General features: G+C 39.4%; 2 protein-coding genes across 2 annotated transcripts in view; both read left to right on the forward strand.

Moving 5' to 3' along the window:
• Window positions 1-3,207: 3,207 nt before the first annotated feature.
• On the forward strand, window positions 3,208-11,797 carry arcn1b (archain 1b). Its single transcript, XM_026318102.2, has 10 exons — window positions 3,208-3,388; window positions 4,488-4,751; window positions 6,289-6,468; window positions 6,693-6,898; window positions 7,013-7,174; window positions 7,841-8,006; window positions 8,165-8,312; window positions 8,599-8,707; window positions 9,259-9,463; window positions 10,153-11,797. The coding sequence occupies exons 1-10, from the start codon at window positions 3,386-3,388 to the stop codon at window positions 10,240-10,242; spliced, it is 1,533 nt and encodes a 510-aa protein (XP_026173887.1). The 5' UTR covers window positions 3,208-3,385; the 3' UTR covers window positions 10,243-11,797.
• A 1,782-nt stretch (window positions 11,798-13,579) lies between these two features.
• Window positions 13,580-24,502, forward strand: part of phldb1b (pleckstrin homology-like domain, family B, member 1b) — a 93,164-nt gene continuing 82,241 nt past the window's right edge. The window contains exon 1 of the mRNA XM_026298795.1: window positions 13,580-13,843. Coding sequence (XP_026154580.1) covers window positions 13,817-13,843 — 27 coding nt within the window. The 5' untranslated portion in view covers window positions 13,580-13,816. The remainder of the gene's footprint in view (window positions 13,844-24,502) is intronic.

The following is a 24,502-nucleotide window of genomic DNA, read 5'->3' on the forward strand; positions in this document are numbered from 1 at the left end:
CTCTATTTATTGTCCAGCTCATTATAACTTTCGTTAACTGTTGATTCCCTTACAAATTGTTTGGTCTTTTGATTTTCTTGCATTAGCTACTTTTCCAGATCAAAGTCCTATTCAAACCCTACACAGCAAGCACACACTGACATCTTTTTAAGCTCACAACAGTTAGTTTCATCAGACTGCACAGTTCAACCAGTTTATGTTGCAGTTTTTGTGATCCATAAGCAAAATAGACCACAGTCTTATAGTACTGATCTGTAATTCTCAAGGCGACACACCAGTTAAACAAACCAAGCAGATCAGTATCTAATAACTGAGTTCAGTTCCTTTATCTTCTAGCAGCCTACCAGGAGCCAGTAATCCTGCAGCAGCACTAAGTTGCAGTTACAAAGCTCCCCATAGGGTAAAATAATACAAGTGTACATATAAGAGTTTTAGTTTAGTTTTAGTTTGTCTATTTTTCACTTCACATGCAATTGTTTTAACTGGTGTGACTTACTTATCTAATGTGCTATCTACAAATAGATCACATTTTAAATGTTTACTAATAGGAGCAAGCTCTGGAGGCCCTGCTTACAAAGTTCTTCAATATCAATCCTATTATAATTTATTTTGATAATGAGATATTAAAAGTTATGGAAGTAAGTAATGGCTTTTGTCTGTAATATTTAAACATCACATGCAAATGTAAGTTGGTATCAGCTTTTTCACTATAAGAACCCACATGTTTTCTGCAGTCACTTTGTTGAAAAGGCCACTTCTTGCTCCAGAAGCTGAATGTAAATGTCTACTTTTGGTATTGTTTCAAATCAACAGAATGATGGCTGCCATTCTGCAGCTAATTTTTCTCTGCATTGCTGAAAAGTAACACTAATGAGAGAAGTGATGGGTTTTCATGTCTGACTCCTGCTAAATTCACAAAAGCTCAATTTTTGAACATGATTTGGTGTTTGCTGTGTTGAAGACCCAAAATCTTGATTCAGTAAGTGCAAACAATGGCTGATAACTGCCAGTGTCATAACTGGTCATTAGGGAACATTTTAAAGTGTGTGTGGCCATGATAAATACTTGGGCCTACTGGTATTTCAGCTTCGAAATTGTATGACTAATGCCACACCTACACTTGCACCTATGACAAAATAATGTCACAGGAAAACAACCAGAAGGAATGAGAGTAATAAATAATAAAAACGCATAACTAGGCCCTTGCATGATATTTTGTTGTGCAGTGTATCTAAACTAATGTTTATATCACATCAAGTCTAGGTAAATCCATATGTTAACATTATTAGAATTGAAAGTAATTAAACACTAACCAAATTGCAGATCATTTTTGGACTTTTTTTGTTGGTTGTTAATTTTGGTTGTTATAATGTTTATAATTATTCTTGTTGAATGGTTGTTGCTAGTTCTTGTTATTAGTAAAGGTTGTTGCTAGTTCTTGTTATTAGTAATGGTTGTTGTTAGTAATGACTGTTGTTAGTAATGGTTGTTGTTAGTAATGGTTGGTGTTAAAATGATTGTTGTTAGTAATGGTTGGTGTTGTAGTGGTTGTTGCTACTAATGGTTGTTATCAGTAATGGCTGTTGTTATAATGGTTGTTGTTAGTAATGGCTGTTGCTAGTAATGGATGGTGTTATAATAGTTGTTATTAGTAACAGTTGTTAGTAATGGTTGTTGTTAGTAATGGCTGTTCTTAATAATGGTTGGTGTTATAATGATTGTTATTAGTAATGGTTGTTCTTAGTAATGCTTGTTATTAATGGTTGTTGTTAGTAATGCTTGTTGTTAATGGTTGTTGTTAGTAATGATTGTTGTTAGTAATGCTTGTTGTTAATGGTTGTTGTTAGTGATGATTGTTGTTAATGGTTGTTGTTAGTAATGATTGTTGTTAGTAATGCTTGTTGTTAATGGTTGTTGTTAGTGATGATTGTTGTTAATGGTTGTTGTTAGTAATGCTTGTTGTTAATGGTTGTTGTTAGTAATGCTTGTTGTTAATGGTTGTTGTTAGTAATGCTTGTTGTTAATGGTTGTTGTTAGTAATGCTTGTTGTTAATGGTTGTTGTTAGTAATGCTTGTTGTTAATGGTTGTTGTTAGTAATGCTTGTTGTTAATGGTTGTTGTTAGTAATGGATGGTGTTATAATGGTTGTTGTTAGTAATGCTTGTTGTTAATGGTTGTTGTTAGTAATGATTGTTGTTAATGGTTGTTGTTAGTAATGCTTGTTGTTAATGGTTGTTGTTAGTAATGGATGGTGTTATAATGGTTGTTCTTAGTAATGCTTGTTATTAATGGTTGTTGTTAGTAATGGTTGGTGTTAATGGTTGTTGTTAGTAATGCTTGTTGTTAATGGTTGTTGTTAGTAATGCTTGTTGTTAATGGTTGTTGTTAGTGATGATTGTTGTTAATGGTTGTTGTTAGTAATGCTTGTTGTTAGTAATGGATGGTGTTATAATGGTTGTTATTAGTAACAGTTGTTAGTAATGGTTGTTGTTAGTAATGGCTGTTGTTCGTAATGGTTGGTGTTATAATGGTTGTTCTTAGTAATGCTTGTTATTAATGGTTGTTGTTAGTAATGGTTGGTGTTATAATGGTTGTTGTTAGTAATGCTTGTTGTTAATGGTTGTTGTTAGTAATGCTTGTTGTTAATGGTTGTTGTTAGTAATGCTTGTTGTTAATGGTTGTTAGTAATGCTTGTTGTTAATGGTTGTTGTTAGTAATGCTTGTTGTTAATGGTTGTTGTTAGTAATGGATGGTGTTATAATGGTTATTATTAGTAACAGTTGTTAGTAATGGTTGTTGTTAGTAATGGCTGTTGTTAGTAATGGTTGGTGTTATAATGGTTGGTGTTAAAATGGTTGTTCTTAGTAATGCTTGTTATTAATTTTTGTTGTTAGTAATGGTTGGTGTTAGTAATGGTTGGTGTTATAATGGTTGTTGTTAGTAATGCTTGTTGTTAATGGTTGTTGTTAGTAATGCTTGTTGTTAATGGTTGTTGTTAGCAGTGGTCCTTCAGGTGCCAGACCTCACAATATATCTCCCTCGCATATTGAACACATGGAGATGAGGACACATGCAGCTCGTATGACGCTGGCATACGTTAAAGTCAAGACGAAGCAGTGCTCGTACAAAGAGAGCGCCTAGATCTTTTCATACAGCAACGCCGCCGTTTCGGGGCACACGTCATCGGTCCGCTCGGTGGGCTGATCTGGCGCTGCTCTTCCGGTGGAGACGTGGCTCTGTACCGCTGCCATATTGACGCTAGCTTACAATCATACAACCAGAAGTCAGCTGTGTATTCACACCTTCGTATTCCTGAGTGGCTAGAACCCACAAAACCAGGCATCACGAGAGACTGCAGCTCGCCACACCACAGAGAGAGACCAAAATGGTGAGTGGGCGTCGAAAAATGAGATAGTTTTTAGGCTGTTTTCGGGCCTGGCCGTCATCATAACATTGGCTAACCTCGCTAGCAACTCAAGCTAAGTGCCAGGTAGCTAGCGAAATAATACAGACGTTTCTTTTCCTTGGGTTGGTAGTGCCAGCGTTAAATTGAGCTGATGAAACACCGCGAGTGAGTTGTCCTTTCATTATACAGAGACACATTTTACGTGAACAGGCGGCACTGAGTGTGCAAACATTGCTGACGTTAACTAGCTTTAGCTACATGCTAGCGTTAGTGTTAGCTCCTGTCACTAGCCGGATCCAGGCTAACGCTACCTGCTGACACTTTGCCCTAAGCTGCCCCTGTTCTGAACTAAACCATGGCTGTGCCTAACCCCCGGCGGGGGATTATGTGCTACCTGCGTTAACAAAGATTGTTGCTGCTCCGGGTCAAGTTCTGGTCCATTGTAGTCGGGTTTTTCATTCCGAGCTTCAGACATTGTCAACGTGGAATGAGTGCAGTCCAGTCGTCCATTAGACAGACTGAGATAAAGTATTGCTAACCTAAAGTTATATTAAGTTACGTTATCAGATTGTTTAGGTCGTGTACTGTGATGGGACCGTATTTTACTGGTTGTACCATAGCCTCCGATGTTTTCATCAATAACTTACCAAGCTTATACACGATTATGGTGATTCAGAGTTAGCGCTAACATCAGAGTCAGACACAACTTGAGCTGTGCCATATCGCTTATTATCCTTTTAAAGATGCTGTCTCTGCTGCTGAAAGCTTATAAATAAAATACTTTGTGTTTTACAATGAAGTTGCCAGTTACTCTCATAGCCATCATCAATAAAAGCTAATAAAAATAGTTAAGTTGATAAGATGAAATCTTGTATATGGAGTGCATTGTATATGTACCACATTAGGATGTATACTGATCAGAAGGTTAAAGGGTTGCCTCTACTTTATTTGTACTTGATATTCCTTTTGGCCTATAATTTATGTCTGTCTGTAACATTTGCATGTTCAAACTGTGACAATTCATTGTGCTATGACTGGAGGGTTACAGACGCAATAATATTTTCTTCTTCTTCATGTGCAGGTGCTTTTGGCAGCGGCGGTGTGCACCAAGGCTGGCAAGGCCATTGTATCACGACAGTTTGTAGAAATGACGCGGACACGTATCGAAGGTCTATTGGCTGCATTCCCTAAACTGATGAACACGGGCAAGCAGCACACCTTTGTAGAAACAGACAGTGTTCGCTATGTGTACCAGCCACTAGAGAAACTCTACATGGTCCTCATCACTACCAAGAACAGCAACATCCTGGAGGACCTTGAGACACTCAGACTCTTCTCCCGTGTGGTAAGAACCACGTTTGTGCCTATACATTAAATTATGTCCATCAGGGAGGTGTAAAGTTAACATTTTCACATTGCAGCGTGTCGGCTAACATGATAAAAAATGACAGCTGTTGTAGTGGCTTAGTGGTTTAGATGGGTAACTGCAGACTGGAGATTTTTAAAAAAAACAGCTTTAGGCTAACAGTGGTACCATACATAAGATAGTAGCGTTTATGTTTAATATTTTATGTTGTCCCTTCAAAACAAAACTGTAGGTTTGTGCTATATTTTTTTAATTAACCATATACTGACGCCACGCCCAGCATTTCACTGCATATTGATATCTATTTCATATTGGATTGCAGATATCCAACAGTATCTACAGTGTGCTGCTGTAATTGTCCAGTATGCACTCGGTTGGCAGTTAATTAGGTAGACCAAAGTAAAACTAATGTAGTCTAAACCAACAGTGCTGTAATAAATCCTCTTTCATGAAGGTGAAGATCAGGTTTTATTCAGAGGTGTTGATTCAACTGTGTGGTTATTTTTTTGAGGCTGTAGTGTGTGCTGCTGATGAACTGCACTGCATTATACAGAGAGCTGTTTCTGTCATTTATTCTTGTGGAGTGGACAAAAAAATAAAAACTTTCAGTAAAATGCAGTACACTTCAATATTACCACAAACTGTGTCTTGCAAAATTATCATATTTATGAACAACTTTTTTATAACCGTGTACCAAAGTCATCGCCTTCATGAAGGGAGGGTTTTTTTTTTTTTATAGGACTGCATTAGTTTTAGCTAGGTGTAGCTAATAAGGTGACACCAAGGTATTAAGTTCATAATAGGCACAGGCTTTTGAGAATCTGTATATCATAGATACCTGCCCAAACAACAAAAAAAAGATTTATATAATTTTAAAGTGACGCCATGTTTGACGTTTGATTATTTAAAGTAACATTGGTATAAATTAGGAGTCCATTCAATTGTTACATCATGAAGCATCAAAGACAGTTGAACCACTACATCTTGCACAGCCTTTAGGCTTTAGCTCACTTAGCAAAAAGCCCATCAGGAAAGCTGAACTTATTTGTAATTTGATGGAAAACCATTGTCTGCTGTCTGCTTTCCTCTTTACTTTCTGAATAATATATCTACAAAAGTATTATGACACCTTTTTAATCTTGGATTTACTGATTAAAAGATAGATTACAATACGTTAAGTTAAATTATTTAATATGTATGATAATTGATTGGTCTGACATCTGCATTCAATGCATGTAAGTAACCTGGTCCACATATGCAGACAACAGATCAGTCAAGATTTCTCCTCTTCTCCAGACTAATTTTGGAATCCTGGCTCACGGCTTTTAAGTGTGTGGTGACAGAAAATGCTGCTGACAGGCAGAGAAAATGTATCTCCTCTTCACAGCGTAGTCTTTCTGTATTTAACAAATATTCAAATCTTTCACAGTGAAAAGGGTCTTATATAGACTTCTGCAATTCAACATAATGCTAATGTTTTTCTCTTTATTATTTTAACTTCTCCATACCTGTGCAGATCCCAGAATACTGTCGTGTGCTGGAGGAGAGCGAAATTTCAGAGCACTGTTTTGACCTGATCTTTGCCTTCGATGAGATTGTGGCATTAGGCTACAGAGAGAATGTAAACCTGGCTCAGATCCGCACCTTCACAGAGATGGACTCCCACGAGGAGAAGGTTTTCCGTGCTGTCAGAGAGGTGAGGTCACACTATTATCACATTTATCAATCCATGTAGAGAAATTTATTAAGTCAACATAATGTGGTGATACCAAAAAGATGTCTGTTAAAAAGCATGAATATAGTAAATAGTGTAGTGCCTCGTTTATAATAGTTTTATTATTTTTGTATGACATAGAAATGTAATGTAATGTTCTCTGTGTATTATTACCATGTACTAAAATCTGTCTATTTGTGACACAGACCCAGGAAAGAGAGGCCAAGGCAGAGATGAGGAGGAAGGCCAAGGAGCTGCAGCAGGCTAGGAGGGACGCTGAGCGCTCTGGAAAGAAGGTGCCAGCTTTTGGTGGCTTCGGCAGCGCTGGCATGACCAGCATCTCCTCAGGGTCCATCATCACAGACAACATTGTTGAGCCTGAGAAGCCAAAGATCACACCTGCTCCAGTCAGGTACCACATTATATATTTTTGATTTGAAAATTGCTTGTAGCTGTTATTTTCTAGCAAAATACTGTAGTTTTGAACAAAACTAATAAAGCTTTGTGATTGTTGTTTTTCTTTCAGACCAAGTGGACCCAGCAAGGCTCTTAAACTGGGTGCTAAAGGGAAAGAGGTGGATAACTTTGTGGACAAGCTCAAGTCTGAGGGTGAAACCATCATGCCCACTACTGGAAAGAGAGGCTCAGATGTATCAAAGGTTCTGCCTCCACCAGTCAATATGGAGAGGTACAGATGCATCATCGTCTACGTCATCAACTTATGCTCTTTCTGCTGTTGAGGTTATAACATGACACAATAAACAAATATTTGAGAGTAATGCAGTAGAGATTAAATAAAGCAAATGTAAACATGGATTTTTTTTTTAAATTTTTTTTTTTAGAAAGATACTTCACATTGTCTTTATTAGTTTTTTTTTCTGTTGCATATCAGTTACACCCCCTTTTAATCATCTTATCGTGATGGTAGTTTTAAATTCAATGCAGTGATAACTTTACAGGTTTTATTCATAATCAGAATAAAATATTTTAAAAGAATATGGATAGTATACTTGGCTTGTATTAAAATCTGATCATTCATTTAACTAAAATATCTGCAAAACCAATAACTGAATATCACTTGGCTTTGATAAAGGAGCTGCATTTTTCCATTAATGCTAGAATTTATTGCTGATTTCATTCGTTTTACTTTTCTACAATCATACAACTGCTGTTTTAGAGGCCCCTTTACTTTGACAATTAATTCATCAATATGAATGTGTCTTGTTTTTGACGTCTCACACTGGTCTAACCAGTCTTGAGTTTTTAAAAAAAAAAAGTTTTATACTGCACACACACATTAAATTGCCGTGTGTCTGATTTCTAAAAGCCTGTTTGGATGTGTGTCCTTCCCCAGTGTACATCTGCGTGTGGAGGAGAAGATCTTACTTACTTGCGGCCGTGATGGCGGCCTACAGAACATGGAGGTGCTGGGCATGGTGACACTGAGGGTCACAGATGACAAGAACGGACGCATTCGCCTCATTATCAACAATAATGACAACAAAGGATTGCAGCTGCAAGTAGGTCAACCCATGATAAAGACAACAGTCATGTGAAAAGGGATTTTAAGTCATAAAAACAATGTGTTAAACTGCAGCTTACTTAAAGTTATTTCCATAATAATGCCTATGATTATTTCAGTAAAACACTCCTGTTTCTGTTTGTCTTCTTGACTCAGACACATCCCAACGTGGACAAGAAGTTGTTCACAGCAGAATCAGTGATTGGCCTGAAGAATCCAGAGAAGTCATTCCCTCTCAACAACGACGTGGGTGTGCTGAAGTGGAGACTACAGACCACAGACGAGTCTCTCATACCTCTAACCAGTGAGTGCGACTGTGTGCTTTAGTGCTCTTTGCTGTCTCTACTCATGGAGTATAGCCAGTTTGATGTAACACTGCTACTCTGTTATGTGTTGTCGCAATTTGATGTCTTTACAAAGTGACAAACATCACAATCCACCAGCTTATTATTAACTTGACTGCTGAAAATTCTTTATTTGGCCTGGCCTCAGTCCAGTCTAGTGTCTTTGATAGTGTGCTGAATGTGATGTTACAGTATGACAGAGCAGAGTCCGGCAGCTGTCTCAGACCCGTCTTGTCTGTCTCACAGTAAACTGCTGGCCTTCAGAGAGCGGTACCGGCTGTGATGTCAACATTGAATATGAGCTGCAGGAGGAGACTCTCGAGCTCAATGATGTGGTGATCAGCATCCCAGTACCGTAAGTCCATCGCTAAACAAATCAATATGCTGTGACTGACTTTGGGTCATTGGTAATTGATTAATATGTATAGATTTGGTGTCTTTCTTTACTCATTTTTTTAAAAAAAGTACATTTCTTCCCACAACTGAATTCTTTTGAAAAACTGAAATACTTTTTTTTTTTTTTTTTTTGTTTTAATTCAAAATCAGTCTTTATCATATACATAATATACACAGTAACAGCAATGTAAATGCAGAATTAGAAACCTGTCAGCTGCAAAGGTGTGTCATTTGTATAAAATTACTAAGATGAGGCTGAAGTTAGAGCAATATCACAAAATCCACAGTTGTCTGTATAAAAAAAATTCTTAAGTATTGAATGTGTTTGTGTGTGTGTGTTTTTGTAGTGGGCTGTGCATTTTGTAGTGAACAAATGATGCATCCATAGCAAAGGTCCACAGAGGATTTCAAAGTGTTAACACCTGAAACCAGCTGTCTTATTAACACGTGTGCTAATTAAAGTTACTTTTTCACATGTTAACATGCTTCTGGTTTCCTGCTGCTCTGCAGGTCTGGTGTGGGAGCTCCTGTGATTGGTGACCTGGATGGTGAGTACAAACACGACAGCAGGCGAAATGTGCTGGAGTGGTGCCTACCTGTCATCGATGCCAACAATAAGACCGGCAGCCTGGAGTTCAGTGTTGCCGGACAGCCCAATGATTTCTTCCCTATCAGTGTGTCCTTTGTGTCCAAACGCAATTACTGCGACATCCAGGTGGGTTACTGAACAGAGGTGTTATTCATTGGTTTCTATCTGGTGGAATCCTTTTTCCCCACTGTCGTCATGAACACTGGTGTAGTCTTACTAGTTGTGATGGAGGCCGTGTGTAACTGGAGCCTCACTTGATTAATGCATCAGTTGATTGACAGTAATGAATCTGCAGTTTTGATAATTAGTTAAATGTTTCTCCTATGTGAGGATTTGTTGCTTCCACTGTTATTGACTTCGTGTATTTGAGTTTAACGTGACCTGCCAGGCCAATTGATTATGTATCACGTGAAATGAATTGAATTCAGATACCAAACTTCGTCATTTAAAGCAGTAAGGGAAAATAATCACCAGATAATAATGATAATGAAAATAATATTTATCATTTAGCAGCTTTGATATTACCTGACGTATGCTCCAGAGAATCTGTCAGACTGCATTTGCATCCAATGTGCATTTAGTGATAAACCACAACCCCTCAACCCTTGGGCCTTTTGACTTTCTCCACCACTAACAGCAGCCTGCTCAAATTTTTCAAACCATGTGTAGTTCCTGTACCTACTATATTTATTGTATATAGTGTAGTGTAGATAACCTTATTTAAGCTTACAGAACAGTTGTATTTACTCCTGATTGTGCTTAGTCCTTGTGATAAACTGCATTCATGCCATTAATGGACATTTTTCTTTTCCCAGGTTACCAAAGTGACTCACGTAGATGGTGACAACTCCATTAGATTCTCTTCAGAAACCTCCTTTGTCGTTGACAAGTACGAAATCCTGTAAAAAAAAATACTTGTAAAACAGCAAAATAAAAAAATCACCATCAAAAAAAGCCCAAATCTATGCTACAGAGAAAGATTGAAGATTTCTTGCCTGCCCACCCTGTAAATTGTTTCAGAGACTGTGTACATCAACAGGACTATGTCAGCCCTCTGGCAAAAGCCTCTTCTTGTGGTGGGGCAGAGCAGTGGTGGTGTATTTATATGTTTGTATGAGAGAGGATCATCTATATATAAAGTTAATTGAACAGGAAAAACCAACAAACACACAAAAAAAAGAAAACTACACCGATGCTGTTGTGTTTGCCAAGCAGAACTGTAAAGAGATGAAGTAGAAGATGACTGCGGGGGTGCAGGAGAGGCCAGCAGCTGTCTCTGCAGGCTGTCAGTAAAACCCTGCCAGGAGCTAGAGAGGGAGAACAGGCACCCAAGGCCACTCTGTCAGTCTCCACTAGAGTGAGCACTGGTAGTTTAGCATCCCTTAAGAAACACGTCTTTTTCACGGTCACATTGCAACGGTTCAGCAGTTAATGAATGGGGTTCTTGCTTTGTTTCCTTTCAGATTTTCTTATCCGTAGTAACTGCAGAGTTGTAGCTGCCTCGGTCATTAAACCTGTCACTCATTAATCATTAAGCTGTTGTGATTTGCTCTGTTGATATGTCACTTCAGATGATACTTTTCTTTCTTGTGAAATCAATTTTTTCAGTTTGTAGAGAGGTAACTTTGGTTCCACACTGAAATGCAAAATATGGCTCTGTGCTCAGCATATTGTTTGTACTGTCATCAGCGAAATTGTGTCCTTTTATTTTTAACTTAGATATTTTTTACTGTTTGCTGTGTCATTTGTCATTGTTTACCACTAATCTGGATTTTGAAGTTTCAAAGTGAGGAGCGGATCTTTGTAAGGGATTCTCAACCACAGGGCAAGGTTAACTACCAGTAAATATATTTGACTCTTGCAACTGTTGAATTTTCTTATCTTTTTTTGTAGCATCACTTGGCACCACTTCTCACTTGGTCAAAAAGAAACTGCGTGTTTCACTTTAATCCATTTCAATGCAGCGATCAGCGCTCAGATACCAAAAAGTACTTTGAGCACAGCCCAGAAACAACATCCAAGTCCCTAATCTAAAACCCACCAGGGAATTTTCAGATCTGAAGTGGGAGTGGACGTGTTGGCATGACAGGAAAAATATACACAGGCACAGGGCAGGGATTAAAGACAACCAGGTCGGATATTCAACGTACTCCCCGCACATCAATGGTGAGCAGAGCAACTGCTGGAGCCTTCGCAGTGAACTCTGCTGCTGTTCATCCACCCAGTCATCCTTTACTTACATTTTCACAGTACATCAACATTACTCAAAATATAATGTTTGTCTTTCATGTTCTTGTTTTTCTTTTTTTTCCATTTTTGTTCCCCAATTTTCAATTTAGTGATGGTTGTGTGGATGTGGGGTTGAGAATTGCTAGATTGAGCATTTTTAACTACATTACTGAAGGGGATCTTAACATTCCAGTGTACAATTAGAAAAGAAGAATCTTTAATGGAATAAAATGTATTATTGAAAATGTAAGACTTGTTTGTTTTGTTGGTTATGCACTTAATTAGTCAGTCAGGATGAGGAATAGAGCCAGGAAGTGATTGCTAATGTCAAATGATGTTACAGTGCAGGGTCTCATAAACATATTCCTGTTTTTTACATTACAAAGCATTTTCCTGTTTTAACTCCATTGAAATTTGAGGTATGTCATGGTGTTGTGTCTTGCGATGACTAACCGCAGTCACTTTTAATCCTTCAATGATTCATCTTTCAACAGACACACAGAACATTGCGTTCGTTGGTATGAAGTGAGGGTCACAGACGCCAGACCAAACAAGGATCTGTGAGGTTTAACTTCTACATTCATTACTCACGTCTTCTTTGTGTTTAACCCATAACGTGCAGTTTCCTGTGCGACAGCAGTGCCATCTGCAAGCAGGCATATCAATGAATCAGTGAGCAGTATAACCAAAATGTTCATTAAAGTAGTATAGTGAAGGCTGAAAAATGTAGAAAGTAAGCAAAATGCAGATGATGCAAGGTTTAAAGAAAACATGAAGGAAGAACAGACAAGGAGTAACATAAAGGCTTAGTCTTACTAATATTTGAATTCAAATATTCTACTATTCAGGGACTGACTGGTTACAGTTAAAGTTTAATCAAAAGAAAATCAAATAAGTTAGTAAGTAGCTGAGGTTAGTTTTGCCACCCACCTTTGGGTGCTTTGGCCTGGTGATGGCACTGGATGAAAACTGAAAGGATTGCTGAATCTGTTACATTGTTAGATCCTAATGGGAACATAATGTATGTACCAAATTTCATGGCAGTTCATTGTATAATGAATGGGCTGAGCAAGGCTTCCCTCTATATGGCTAAACTACTAAAATAGGTAAAAAGCAAAGGTAACACAATCACTGAAGTTTGTTTAGCAGAGCTGCTCTCCTTTAATTGTGTAATCATAATATATAATCACTGTTTGACATTCTGCAGTTCCACTAGCAAAAAACATTTATGTTCCACTTCATTCAGGACGTCTACATATTATTACCTCAGCATTGTAAGCACCAGTGTGAGGTGAGACTTATATAGAATAAACAACCAACGTGCTGGTAAAATGTAGGAGGTTTAAATCTACATTTAAACATATTGCAGTGTTTGAATATTGGGAGTCAGTTGACTAATTTCCCAGAATGCAAGTGATGTAGCCTAAATGAGTATGACGTGCATGGTCATTGAGGCTGATTTCATATACAGTATGCTTAAACACAACAGGTTATGGGCACTGTGCACTAAGGTGTTTCTATAGGACCTTTGTGTTTGCAGTAGTGTGGGGTCAAAGGTCAAAATAGCTGCCCTGTTTTTCTATTGCATATTAGGTCTCACATTAACTTCATAGAAAACAATTTGCTGTCAGAGCAATGATCCCACACCTCAGCATAACTCCATATCAGTATCATCACTGCAGTGATTGTTTTACCACATGTAATGAATTTTATTGAGATATGTTTCCACAAGAGATTAGGTGAGTCAGACAGTGAGGGGAGATGCCGCAGCTCAGCAGATGGGTGAATGCTGGGAGATAGACATGGTGGGAGGGGGAAGCAGGTCTTTAAAGGGTCAGAGTGGGCGAGTTCAAGAGAGTTTACCAGCACCCATATTTGGACTGTGGGGTGTAGCTGGGGGAGGGGGGTGTTAATAGCAGCCCTGCAGTCATAAAAAGAGGGTGGGTCTGTTTTCCAAATGAATGAGCAGGCTGATAAGCTTTGTAAAAGGTCTCACAGGAGGGAGAGGGAGAGGGGGAGCAGGGCCACAGCAGAGGAGACACTGTTGTCTTTGGCATGGCAAACACACAGTCGGCAGGCGGGTGACTTGCACTGTGCACACACGGTGACTCACTCTGGATGTTTTGACTAGATTTTGAATCCCAGGTTTGACTGACTGGAGATTTAGTAGAGGCTGGTGTCCTGAATGGAGCGTGGAGTTGGAAAAGTTTGGTAACATCTTCATCACCGTCTCATCACCTGGATTCAAAGATGATGCTGAAGAAAGTGCGATTCAAGGTAGGAAAATTCAGCTGTTTGTGTATGGCAGCAAAGCCCATCATGTGTTTGATGATATAGTCTGGATTATTGTGATTAAACCATCAAACGGTTGTGTTAAACACCTTCAGTGCACACCATCACTTCACTGTTTCTGTCCTGTTTAGCTTTAAACTGGCAGATTGATGTTCTGTTCAGGACTGGACTTATTATTTCACCTTATACTGTACATGGCGAGGTGGCCAATGTTTTTCTTCTCTTACTTCATTTCAAGAGCTAATATGTGATATTTTCTTGAGATAGCACAGTGGTTCAACCAGTACCAGGTTTATAAAGTTTTTCCTGAGGCTATTTGAAACTCTTAATGGAAGTAGCTATTTCCTGGGGAAACTCCTCTGTCTTACAGGAAATATGTTTAATAATCTGTGTAGTACAGAGTAAAAATACCAAAACTTCCAAGATCGGGAAAAATAATGAAATGTTTGAAACTTGGACAGATTACCAATATAACCACTTTCATTTTAACTGTGTTGAATGACTCTTAATCTACCTGTGCTCCATAAGCTTTCTGTCTCATATCTTTTTTTTTTTTACAAAAGTCTATACTATGGGACTGTACAAAGCAGTGCTGGGCCTGTGTTGGCTTTTCATTAGCAGCCCTGCCTGTGGTTCAAAGGGAAACCTGCTGCCTGCTGCTCGGGCTGTGTGCTGACACTGAGACGATAATTACAGCACAGCGACAGGAACAAAAGGAGCCGGAGCTACTGGTTCTCACAAACAGTACATTATGTAGTTAGTTCTCACTAACTTTAAAAGTTACAGATTTACTGTTGTCGCCATGTAGACGTACTGTAAAACAACTGACTAAGCTGCAGCTGCTCCATCTATTACCTGACATTATCTATCCATTTATGGTTTAACTTTCTGTAGTTTGATAACTGTGTAAATCTACAAACATTTACTTCTTCTCATTTGTTACATCACTGCACTTTTCAAAATAAAGGTTACAAAGTGGTTTAGAGACACTAATACTATAGAACACGCTTATATTTCTAAAACAGATGAAAATGTTTTACTCATTCAAATTTCATTTTTTCAGTTGTAGTCAGTCTGGAGGCTAGTTTTAATCCAGCACTGATGTGGGTTTTGGGAACAGAATATATGAGGGATACATTGATGGATTAGTTATTGCCACTGTAGGGGGTAAGCAGGCTGCTGGGGTCACAGGGAGGTGTGTGATGTGTGAACAAGTGAGCTCAGATTGGAGAGAGAGAGAGAGAGAGAATAGATGGGAATGAACAATGTCTCATCTGTCCTGATGGCCAGAAGGTGTTGTTTTATGTCATTTACACTCTCACCTGTTGCTGCCAGCTGTTCTTTTCATCCCCTCAGAGGTGCCACTTTCCCAAGCAGTCTGTCAGAGGGCCGGTCAGAGAGAGGGTCAGGAACTGTAAAAGTAAGAGTGAGTGAAGGAATCAAAAACTGTACAGGAAAGAAAGTCATAGTGGGTTGATGATCGTGAAGTGGGCAATTTTATGTAATGTCCAGTAGTTCCCCACACACAGCAGTGAGTCATAAGGAACACGAACTCATGAGCGTTTATTGAACTTTCTATCTGGAGGCTGCTGCAGTTGTGTGCAAATGTTCTCCAACAGAGCTATAGTACATCTATTAGTAGAAACAAGTGAATCTACATTTTCAAATGTTTCCAGAGTACCTTGGGCAATATGTTTCTCTATAGATTTCTTGGTATAGCTCCAAATGTAAGATTTTACAATTTGTATTATTTCTTATTGGAGACAGACAGCACAGAGAGACCGATCCGGAAAGGATATTAGATGAATTCAGTATTTGTGTGTGGAATTTCCTCTCTGTGCCTGTCAAACTGTCCTCGTCAGCTTTTTGTTTGGATCTCCACTCGCGCTGCTCTGCTACATTCTGTCTGCTGCCCTAACCTTTCACATCCAGGTTCAGTGCAGCTCATGACCATGTCAAATAGAAGTCATTTCTTTTTACATGTTGCCAATTTAAGGCATGGACCCATTTGTTTAACAAATATATATATTTGTCTTATCATGCAAACAGATCAGGTAGATCAGGTCTCCAAAGAAAACCCCAACAAATAATACACATTTGACTTAAGACCGTGCCAGTGCTTATTTTTATTTTATTTTATTTTATTTTTTCTTTTAAATAGTGCAAATTGACAAGGTACATTCCTTAGCATTTCGATTTTGCAATACAGTTGCATAGGACCTGCTGCTTAAAGATAACAGGGGGCTTTGACATTATTCATCCGTGACTTCAAACGCCTTTTTATGACGTTTTGCCTGTTTTGTGAATTTGAATTTTGAAGTTCCAGAAGTAACCCTGTTTACTGATTGAGTTACTGTTGACATCAAAAGGTTTATTACCAGTAGCATGGTGTAAGCCATTAGGAGGACAGAGAAGAAGCAGAGCAATAATAATGAATCTCTTGGCTTTGTATCTAACATAAATAATAATTATGTCTTTCTTCACTGTTACAGCAACATGAGTAAAGCTGCTGCCACTGAGCAGCACTAGATGGCACTAGTGTTCTGCTTTTCCCTGCTCTCTGTCTCAGACATCATCCTAAAGAAATGATGCCTGAAGCAAAACTCAGTAATCCTTCAGAACAGCAGCACTCCCAGACATTTGTATATATTAAACCACTGCTGGCCACTGTCAAGAATGGGACCATTTCAGTACTGAAAGACAGAGCATGTCATGCAGATTGACATGGAAGTTATTGTAGGACCACTCAGTCACTCAGCAGCAGTGTTGTTCACAAAACATTTCCCTGGTGGTAGATTGTATGCCCACTACAGAGCTGCAGCTTCCTTTAGAGTAGCCCCAGGCTGCAGGGCCAACATGTGGGAGTCTGATCCACCACCCATCAACTGCAAAACACATCCTGGCAAGAAATGATGACCCATTTCCTTCAAATCTTTACATTCCTCCCCCTCTGCCAGCCCCAAATCGCCCAGTAATTGAATTTCCATCCTGGCTGACAGTATCAGAGATGCACAGAGACGTCCTAGCTTTTTAGTTCCCTGAGTGAGATGCCCCAATCATCTCAAAGGATCAAGTCAGCGCCCATCTAGGCCTTTGATGTTCATAATGAGCTCTTCCCTCAGCTCAGCCCTGCAGCACTCACTGTATGTTTCTATAAAGGCGTTAGGATTTGAATGGGTGTGTGGGTGCTAGTGTGGTGCAGGGGAGGAGGGGAGCAGAACCAAAAATGGTTTTCATTAAAGATGAAAGGAGAGAGAGAGCTTTTACTGTCTCAGACATCTGTTTATGCTAAGTGTGAGGATGTGTGTATACATATAAAGGAGAATTTTACCTTTGACCCTCCCCTGGTGATTTGTAGTTACCTGGGGGCTTCTTCTATGCAGGGAGACTGCACCGCTTGTCTGGTGCCTTTTTACCGCATCAACGAAAGGATATGAGGCTCCATGCCGTGGCATATTTACTGGCATCCTTCCTTCCAAACACATGCTAAAAAACAAACCTTAAAGGCAATGTGAGGTCTTCCATTGCACTTGTCGCTTCTCTTTGTGTATTCACTGCATGCATATTGAAGCTGCTTGGGGTAATCTTGCACATAATCGGTTCAGAGTGAACTGGCTGAAGTTTTCATTCTGCACTGACAATTAACAAATGATGTAATGTCTGCACATTGTTCATCAGCATTGTCTGCAGTGGTTTAAGGCTCACGTTATAAATACTCTCTATATTACGGATGTATTAAATATCATATTACATGTAAACAACATGTAATATGAAAGTGACAAATCCCCAGAACAGACATCTACTGACATCTACATTTAGTTTGTTTGGTTACAGGCAGCTTCTGGAGTTTCACACACACACACACACACACACACACACACACACACACACACACACATAAGGATGCATATGTAGTCAATACAATACACATTCAAGCTTCAGTGTTTCATTCTGCAGGTTTTGATTCCACTAATTGACACACAGTGGTGATAATACACACACACACACATACACACACACGCACAAACTTTGCAATATGCCTAAAAAGGCAGGGAAGAGGAGTGGTAGCTAACAATACTTGATATAAACCATCCAGCATTTAAAATAGTCCTAAAAATCATGACATTTTTTGGGGGGCGTTTTTACAGATGTATGCATAAAAAAGTAAATATTTGCTTATGTGTTAATAACACAAGTGATAACGTCTGTGGTTTTCAGATTGCTTGGATGGTCTTCTGAACCCCATTGGTTAAAAAAAAAAAAAAAAAGACTACTGCAGCTTTAAGGAGGCAGCAACAGATGTCAACTTCACATGTTGTGCCATGGCATGAAAAGACAGTGGATCGAGGCAGCTGGGCAGGAATGGATGTTTATTTGGTTGTTTGGTCTGAACGAACACTGTCTGTGAAACTGTCCAGTTCTCACCAACTAATAGGCTGCCAGATGAAAATATTCTTGGTTTCCTTTAAAGCTATAAGGGACTAGGAGACAACATATGCCATGCTCATTTGTCCAGCTGAGCTTCTCATTGGTATTCCAGTGTTTGATGTGGGAAAAAAGCGATGGTCTCTAACAGCCTGTCAGATGTTGACACACCAGCAGATGTCTGAAAGAGTCAACATAGAAGATTTAAAGCTACTGGAAGACATAGAGTGATAAGAGGCACTTAACCTGAGAATAGTCCTCATCCTGTAGCATTGCCGAGCAGTTGAAAATGTGCGTAGGTAGTTACGGTGGGAGTTTGAGCTTCTTTTCAAAGCAGAGAGTGAGTATTGTTCAGCAGTCCTATCCTCACATATGACTATATTACAGAATTAGTTCTAGTTATATTCTGTGCAGCTTTAAGTGTGTGCAAAGACTTTTCACCAAATTCCATAACCACATCAAAGTTTCATTTGGTTGAATAAGCTGGGATTTTTGTCAGTGGAGCCCAGATGCGTGATTTAGGCTGACAGATGAGGGCAGGCTACTTCGTGTAAATCAAAATGAAATCCCCTCAGCCTTACAGGAATGTTAGGTATGTGAAGTTTGTCATATAATTCAAAATGAAGCTTTTCCAGACGAGGACCTACATACTTTTGTTGTAAAGTGTATACACACACAAATACATGCAACCCTTTCAACCCTTGCAACCTAGTGAGAGGCCTAGTTAGATCCAAATAACCAGTTTGGGCAGAAAGGAACAACCAGTCTACATTGGTTGAGTTCTCCCTGGCTGCATACACTTACAGAGACTTAAAAAACAGAAGTGCTTTACTTTTAGTGTGTTTTTTCACATCCTGTGCCTCTTTGCCACAGAAAAAAAATAGCCCAGGCTCTCTGCAGTACATTATGGGTGTTCATGTCCATACTTGTGTGACCTCAGTCTTGTTTGTGAGTCTGTCTGGATGTTTGTGTTCTATTTATGTTGATCGTCAGCATCGGGGGGTCAGTGTCAGGGCAGCCTGGACCAGTCAGAAAAGCATTCGAGAGCTACAATGTGGAATACTGCTGTCTCTTCAGGCTGTAAATGTTCTCTCTCAGAAAGACGTGGGAACAAGAACAAGAGCTGATTATTTTGCGTATTTGTCAAGTCAAGGTTCATGTTGCACAGAGATACAGATCAGTGACAGGTTAAAGGAAAAAGCATTATCAAAACACGAAGTGAAGGAATGTATTTGGGATGAGTGCCGCTCATCACTCCAGCAGAGAGAAGGAGCAGTGAAACTGTTCTGGAGGCTCGTTGTGAACCAGTAACCTCCTAAAGGAACTGCTCCAAAACCTTTTATGAGCTTTATGACAATCCAGTTTTCAGACAACCTTGTATTTAAGGGTTTATCCCTTTTAAGACATAAGCAACAGCGGAGCTGAATCTTTACGATTATATGTGGTATTAAAGCTCACAACAGTGGGAGAGAAATTAAATTCTTTAGAGGTACAGTGACAGTGTGTAAAAGAATAAACTACAGTGTAAGAATAGTAGTGGCAGTAGCAGGAATTCAAAACAATCTTAACCCAGAGCGCACTAACCAGCTTTTTCTTCACCAACAGATAGAGTCAGCTCAGTTGGGATTTTGGATTCCTCAGTTACCTTTATTTTCTGAATGAAGAAAGAAAGATGTACTAACTTTTTTTTTTTCTTCTTTTTTTTTGTCTGACCTGGAGAACTGAACCTGGATGTCGGTTGTGTTGTAATTGATTTGGTTGCAGTTTTGGTTGTGTGCATTTGTTTGCCCTCTGGAAGTTCATCAACAGTTATAGCACAGACTAATGCAGGTCCAAGTTTTTATTTAAAAAAAGTTTATATAAATTTAAAAGGCCTAGAAAAACTGAGATTTTTTTTTTTACAGTCCAACAATGTCAATATTAAAATAAACAGCTGCCTCCGCCTGGTGTTTGGAAGGCCATACAGCTGAGCTAATATGGAAGTAAAGCAGCTCATAATAACAGTAGTATTACTGACAGAGAATAAATGGTTGTTCTCCACTGTAAAACGTCCCCCTCACGCTGTTGCACTCCCTCATGTTCAGCACCTTGTTTACCTATGGGTCCAGTTTAGCTTGAACTGTTTGGCAGTCCTTCATGAACAACATAGGATTTCTTTATCCAGAAGAATGAACGCCTTGTGTCCCCATGTTGGGGCGAGGCTGAACATACAGGAAAACTGGGAAAGAGAGAAGGTAGGCCTGTTTGTGTTTAAGGAGTGTGCGTGTGTGTGTGTGTGTGTGTGTGTGTGAGTAATTGCCAAAGGAGAGAGAGAGTGTATGAGTGTATGAGTGAATTAAGAGTGAGTAAGCGGGAGAGGACCAGAAGCAGCCAGACAGCGTGTGTCAGCAGTGTCGGCCGCATGGGTTTAGCCCAGTGTGTGGCATGACAGCGGGAGGCAGGAGTGTGTGCATTGAGGGGAGACAGTGAGTGGAGGCCCCCCCCCTGAAGACAGACAGGACACAGAGAGGGCTTCCTCTTTAGATGCCAGTTTTGTTTGAGTTTTCTCTCTTCTTTTTTGCTTTTGAACTTCATGACAGGAGCAGCAGCAGCACCATCCTATTGTTTCCCACTACACACACCCACAAAACACCCTCAGTCAGGTAAAGTAAAAGCTTTGCACATTTAAGATTAAAGAGTGATTGATGTCTTCACACCAGCAGCTTGTTTTCAAGATGTTCAGGTTGTGTGTGTGTGTGTGTGTGTGTGTGTGTGTGTAAATAATGCAGGTGTCAGACAGTTGGAAGGTCATTTGACACTGCAACATCTTCTTATCTTTCCGTTTGTGGTTATCGAAGTGCAGTTAGATTTAAAAGCAGAGTGAAGGATTGTAATGGCTTCAATGCACCTACAATGGAGAAGCTACTGAAAATGTAAGAATTGATGAAAATCAACAAACCCAATTATGAGCCTGCTGCTCACCTCAGCTCAAATCATTCAACAGAACATGAACTGTGGGATGGTTTTTTTGTCTTCCTGTGTGGGATCTTAGGAAAGTTTTCTTCTCTACAGGGTGAATGTGTTTCTGGTTTATCAGCAGCACAGGCTGTGTTAGTCAGGTGGAGTCTGTTCAGTGTAAACCTTAGACACGCAGGCAAAACTGGCCTTCGTGGTTTATCACACACATAACTGAATGAGTTAGGTTTAAAGCTGCACGGATTCAGAGACCCCACAGTTCCCCTCAGCTTGGGTTCGAAAAAGCTCTCTAACAGTATCTAACATTATTCATTTTGTCAAACCCGTACCACAATCTAGATTACAACTGTATGTACAGTCCTATTAGTACTGTAAATCACATCAAGCTGTTCTTTTTTATGTCTAACCTGGACTAGTTGCTAAGCACAGACAGACAGTGTTGCTGTACCTGGAGGAAAAGCAAAGAATGGGTCTGTGAGAGGCAGCCCTCTCTCACTGCCACGCCTCTTTATAAAAGACTGCCTGCTTTATAGGCCCAGGAAGAGAGCGAGAGAGAGAGAGAGAGAGAGACCCATACAGGATTTGTTGTTGTTTGAACCTCCTTCCCAAAGTAGAGTTGGACCACATTTTTTGGGTGCCGGACAGAGAGAGACTTCCCAGACTGCATCTACTCTCTAGCTAGTGATAATAAATCCTTTGTTATAGGAGCTCATTCTACTGAGAGCATAATCAGGCCAGCACAGAGACACTCTCACTACTTGAATGTGATCAGGCAGTGACATGTTTCCCTGCAGAGAACCGGCCTTGTTGGATATTCACCGCCAGAGGAGTGTAATAAGGTTATAATTTCAGTCAGCATAAGACTCATGGGAAATGAAGGCGTTTTTAGAGGGAATATTGTGTTGGCAGTTGTTGGTTATAAATTTGAAATAGGAGTCAGAGCGTCGTTACATGAGGCTATTTTGCCTCAGATTACAGCATCAGTGGTGTCAAGCAATCTGAGTAGTAATTGACCTGTAAACTGGTGTGGGTGTGTACTGTAGTCTGCATTGTATTCATTCATTTTCTATGAGACTAGCTGACATTAGTTGATTAAAAATAACTAAAGTCATACTGAAGGGTACATCTTTGCAGAATTAAAAATAATTGGACTGACAGGGTAACAAGTGAAAAAACAAAAAACAAAAACACACACACAAAATACAATTCGTCCAGTCCAGTAACAGGCTTATTTTCAAATGATAAAATAGATTTAACAGTTTTATCTGTGTTATTTTTAACAGTATTATAGTTTTCTCAGCAACCCTCTTATTTCATTTGAACTGTATGTAGCACACATCCTTACATATAACCCTGATTGGCCTGCTTTGGATAATTTAATGAAACATCAGAATCCTGACTAAATATTAAAAGTCTTAGAAATGTGAAGCACCTGACACCTTGAGTTGACAACTTGCATTTCTTTGGACTGATTTTACAGATTTCTATATCGCATATACTATATGTATAGTTAATGATTTACATAAGTTCAAAGTCATACTTACCAAGTTTAAATCAACCCCCCAGGATAATTAAATGTATATGTATATGTACATTCTTCAAACCTGCACAAATCAATCATTTTTTTATGTCAGCAATGAATTAAATGACCATACAAGGTGCTCAAAGCACAGAGAATTATTTACTCTGTGCTTCCCTCAGCTCCATGGAGTATTTTACTTCCTTTCAGCTTATTGTTTTGGACCTCAGGTTTACTGTAGTTTAGTTTCATCATTTTCACTGATGTCATTTACAGCAGGAGCTGGCAGTCCAGAAAACAAGATCAGATAAACACTTGTACCCTACCTGGCCAAGACCAAACAACAGCTAGACAGAGTTAGCGGCTGAATTTAGGGAGGCATTTAACAACTAAAAAGCCGGATCTCTGTCATATGAGTTGTTGAAGAGCAAAGCAGAGCTAAAAAAAAAAGCCAGACTAAATATTGGACATACTGTACATTTATCAGTTACAAATAAAACAAACAAATGAATGCTAAGATTCTGTGCTGGCTGACATATTAGGCATAACAAAAAAAAGTAATGCAGTTTGGGACTTGACTTGATCTTATGACATTTGTATCAAATTTAGAGACATGTTAGATCATGTCACTGAACTTCATCTCTAACAGTCAAACAGGTGTTAAGGATGAGAGCCTCATCAGCACAGCAGAGTTTACTGTAGTTCGGATTAGGGTTAGGCTCTGTCCCGAAGTGCTGCTCACTCCGCTTTGGTATTTTCACAAACAGCTGTACAATCTTCTGACTGCTGCCTCTCTGACAGCTGACACAACTCACACACATACATTCACTCAATAACATGATTCATGCCCAAACATCAGCCATCACAACTAAATGCCTAACCCTAACCCTTAGCCTAGGCTCTAAAACCAGGTCCATCAGCATCTGTTCACACACAGACACGCACACAGACCCACACACACAGACAGCCAATCAGAATGCTTGCAGACTGGGATATGACCTTTGCAGATTTCTCTCCCTTTCTTTTTTCTTCCCACATCATTTCCTCCCTTCATTGTCTTTGGCTTTTATCTGCAGCATGCCTTCAGGGCCAGTGATTTATCCCAAAACAAAGCCATAATCGTTCTCAGACTGCTCATCTCATCTCACTTCACTGCATTCTCTAAAATCTTTTCCTCTCTCACGCTCTGATACGCACCTGCTCCAATATGTAAAGCAGAGAAATTGTTAGCTTATAATATAATTCAGGGCTATGCCACAATTGTGTACACACATACATGCACACAGACACACCACACAGAGCTTTCCCCAGTGGGTTGCCATAGTAACAAAGGATTTGGCAGAGGCATCAGTCTGGTAAAAGGATGAGCTCATGGTGTTTGGCTGCTGCATCTCATCATTACCTGGTTATTTGGACACACACACACACACACACACACACACACACACACACACACACACACACACATGCACACACACACACACACACACACACACAAATACTGGCTCTCTCTGTCTGGCTGCTTCATTGGAAAATCTGTGAGCACCTTGGTGCACTATAATACAACCGGGTGGGCCATAAGCAAAAACAGAACATGAAGCAATCCTGCATGCATTGTGCAAACTGTGTTAGACAGATATGGGGTTTAACAAATTACTTCTGTAAATTGAAAGTAGCAGACCATATTGAGACAGATAAATATGAAATTATGCCAGAAAATCAAATATATATATATAACACTCTGT

The sequence above is a fragment of the Mastacembelus armatus genome, chromosome 13 (assembly GCF_900324485.2).
Source record: "Mastacembelus armatus chromosome 13, fMasArm1.2, whole genome shotgun sequence".
Lineage (NCBI taxonomy): Eukaryota > Metazoa > Chordata > Actinopteri > Synbranchiformes > Mastacembelidae > Mastacembelus > Mastacembelus armatus.

Coding starts and splice junctions, on each gene's coding strand:
- arcn1b (XM_026318102.2), top strand. Junction 7,175..7,840: donor CCACCAGTCAATATGGAGAG/GTACAGATGCAT, acceptor GTCCTTCCCCAG/TGTACATCTGCGTGTGGAGG. Junction 8,313..8,598: donor GTCTCTCATACCTCTAACCA/GTGAGTGCGACT, acceptor TCTGTCTCACAG/TAAACTGCTGGCCTTCAGAG.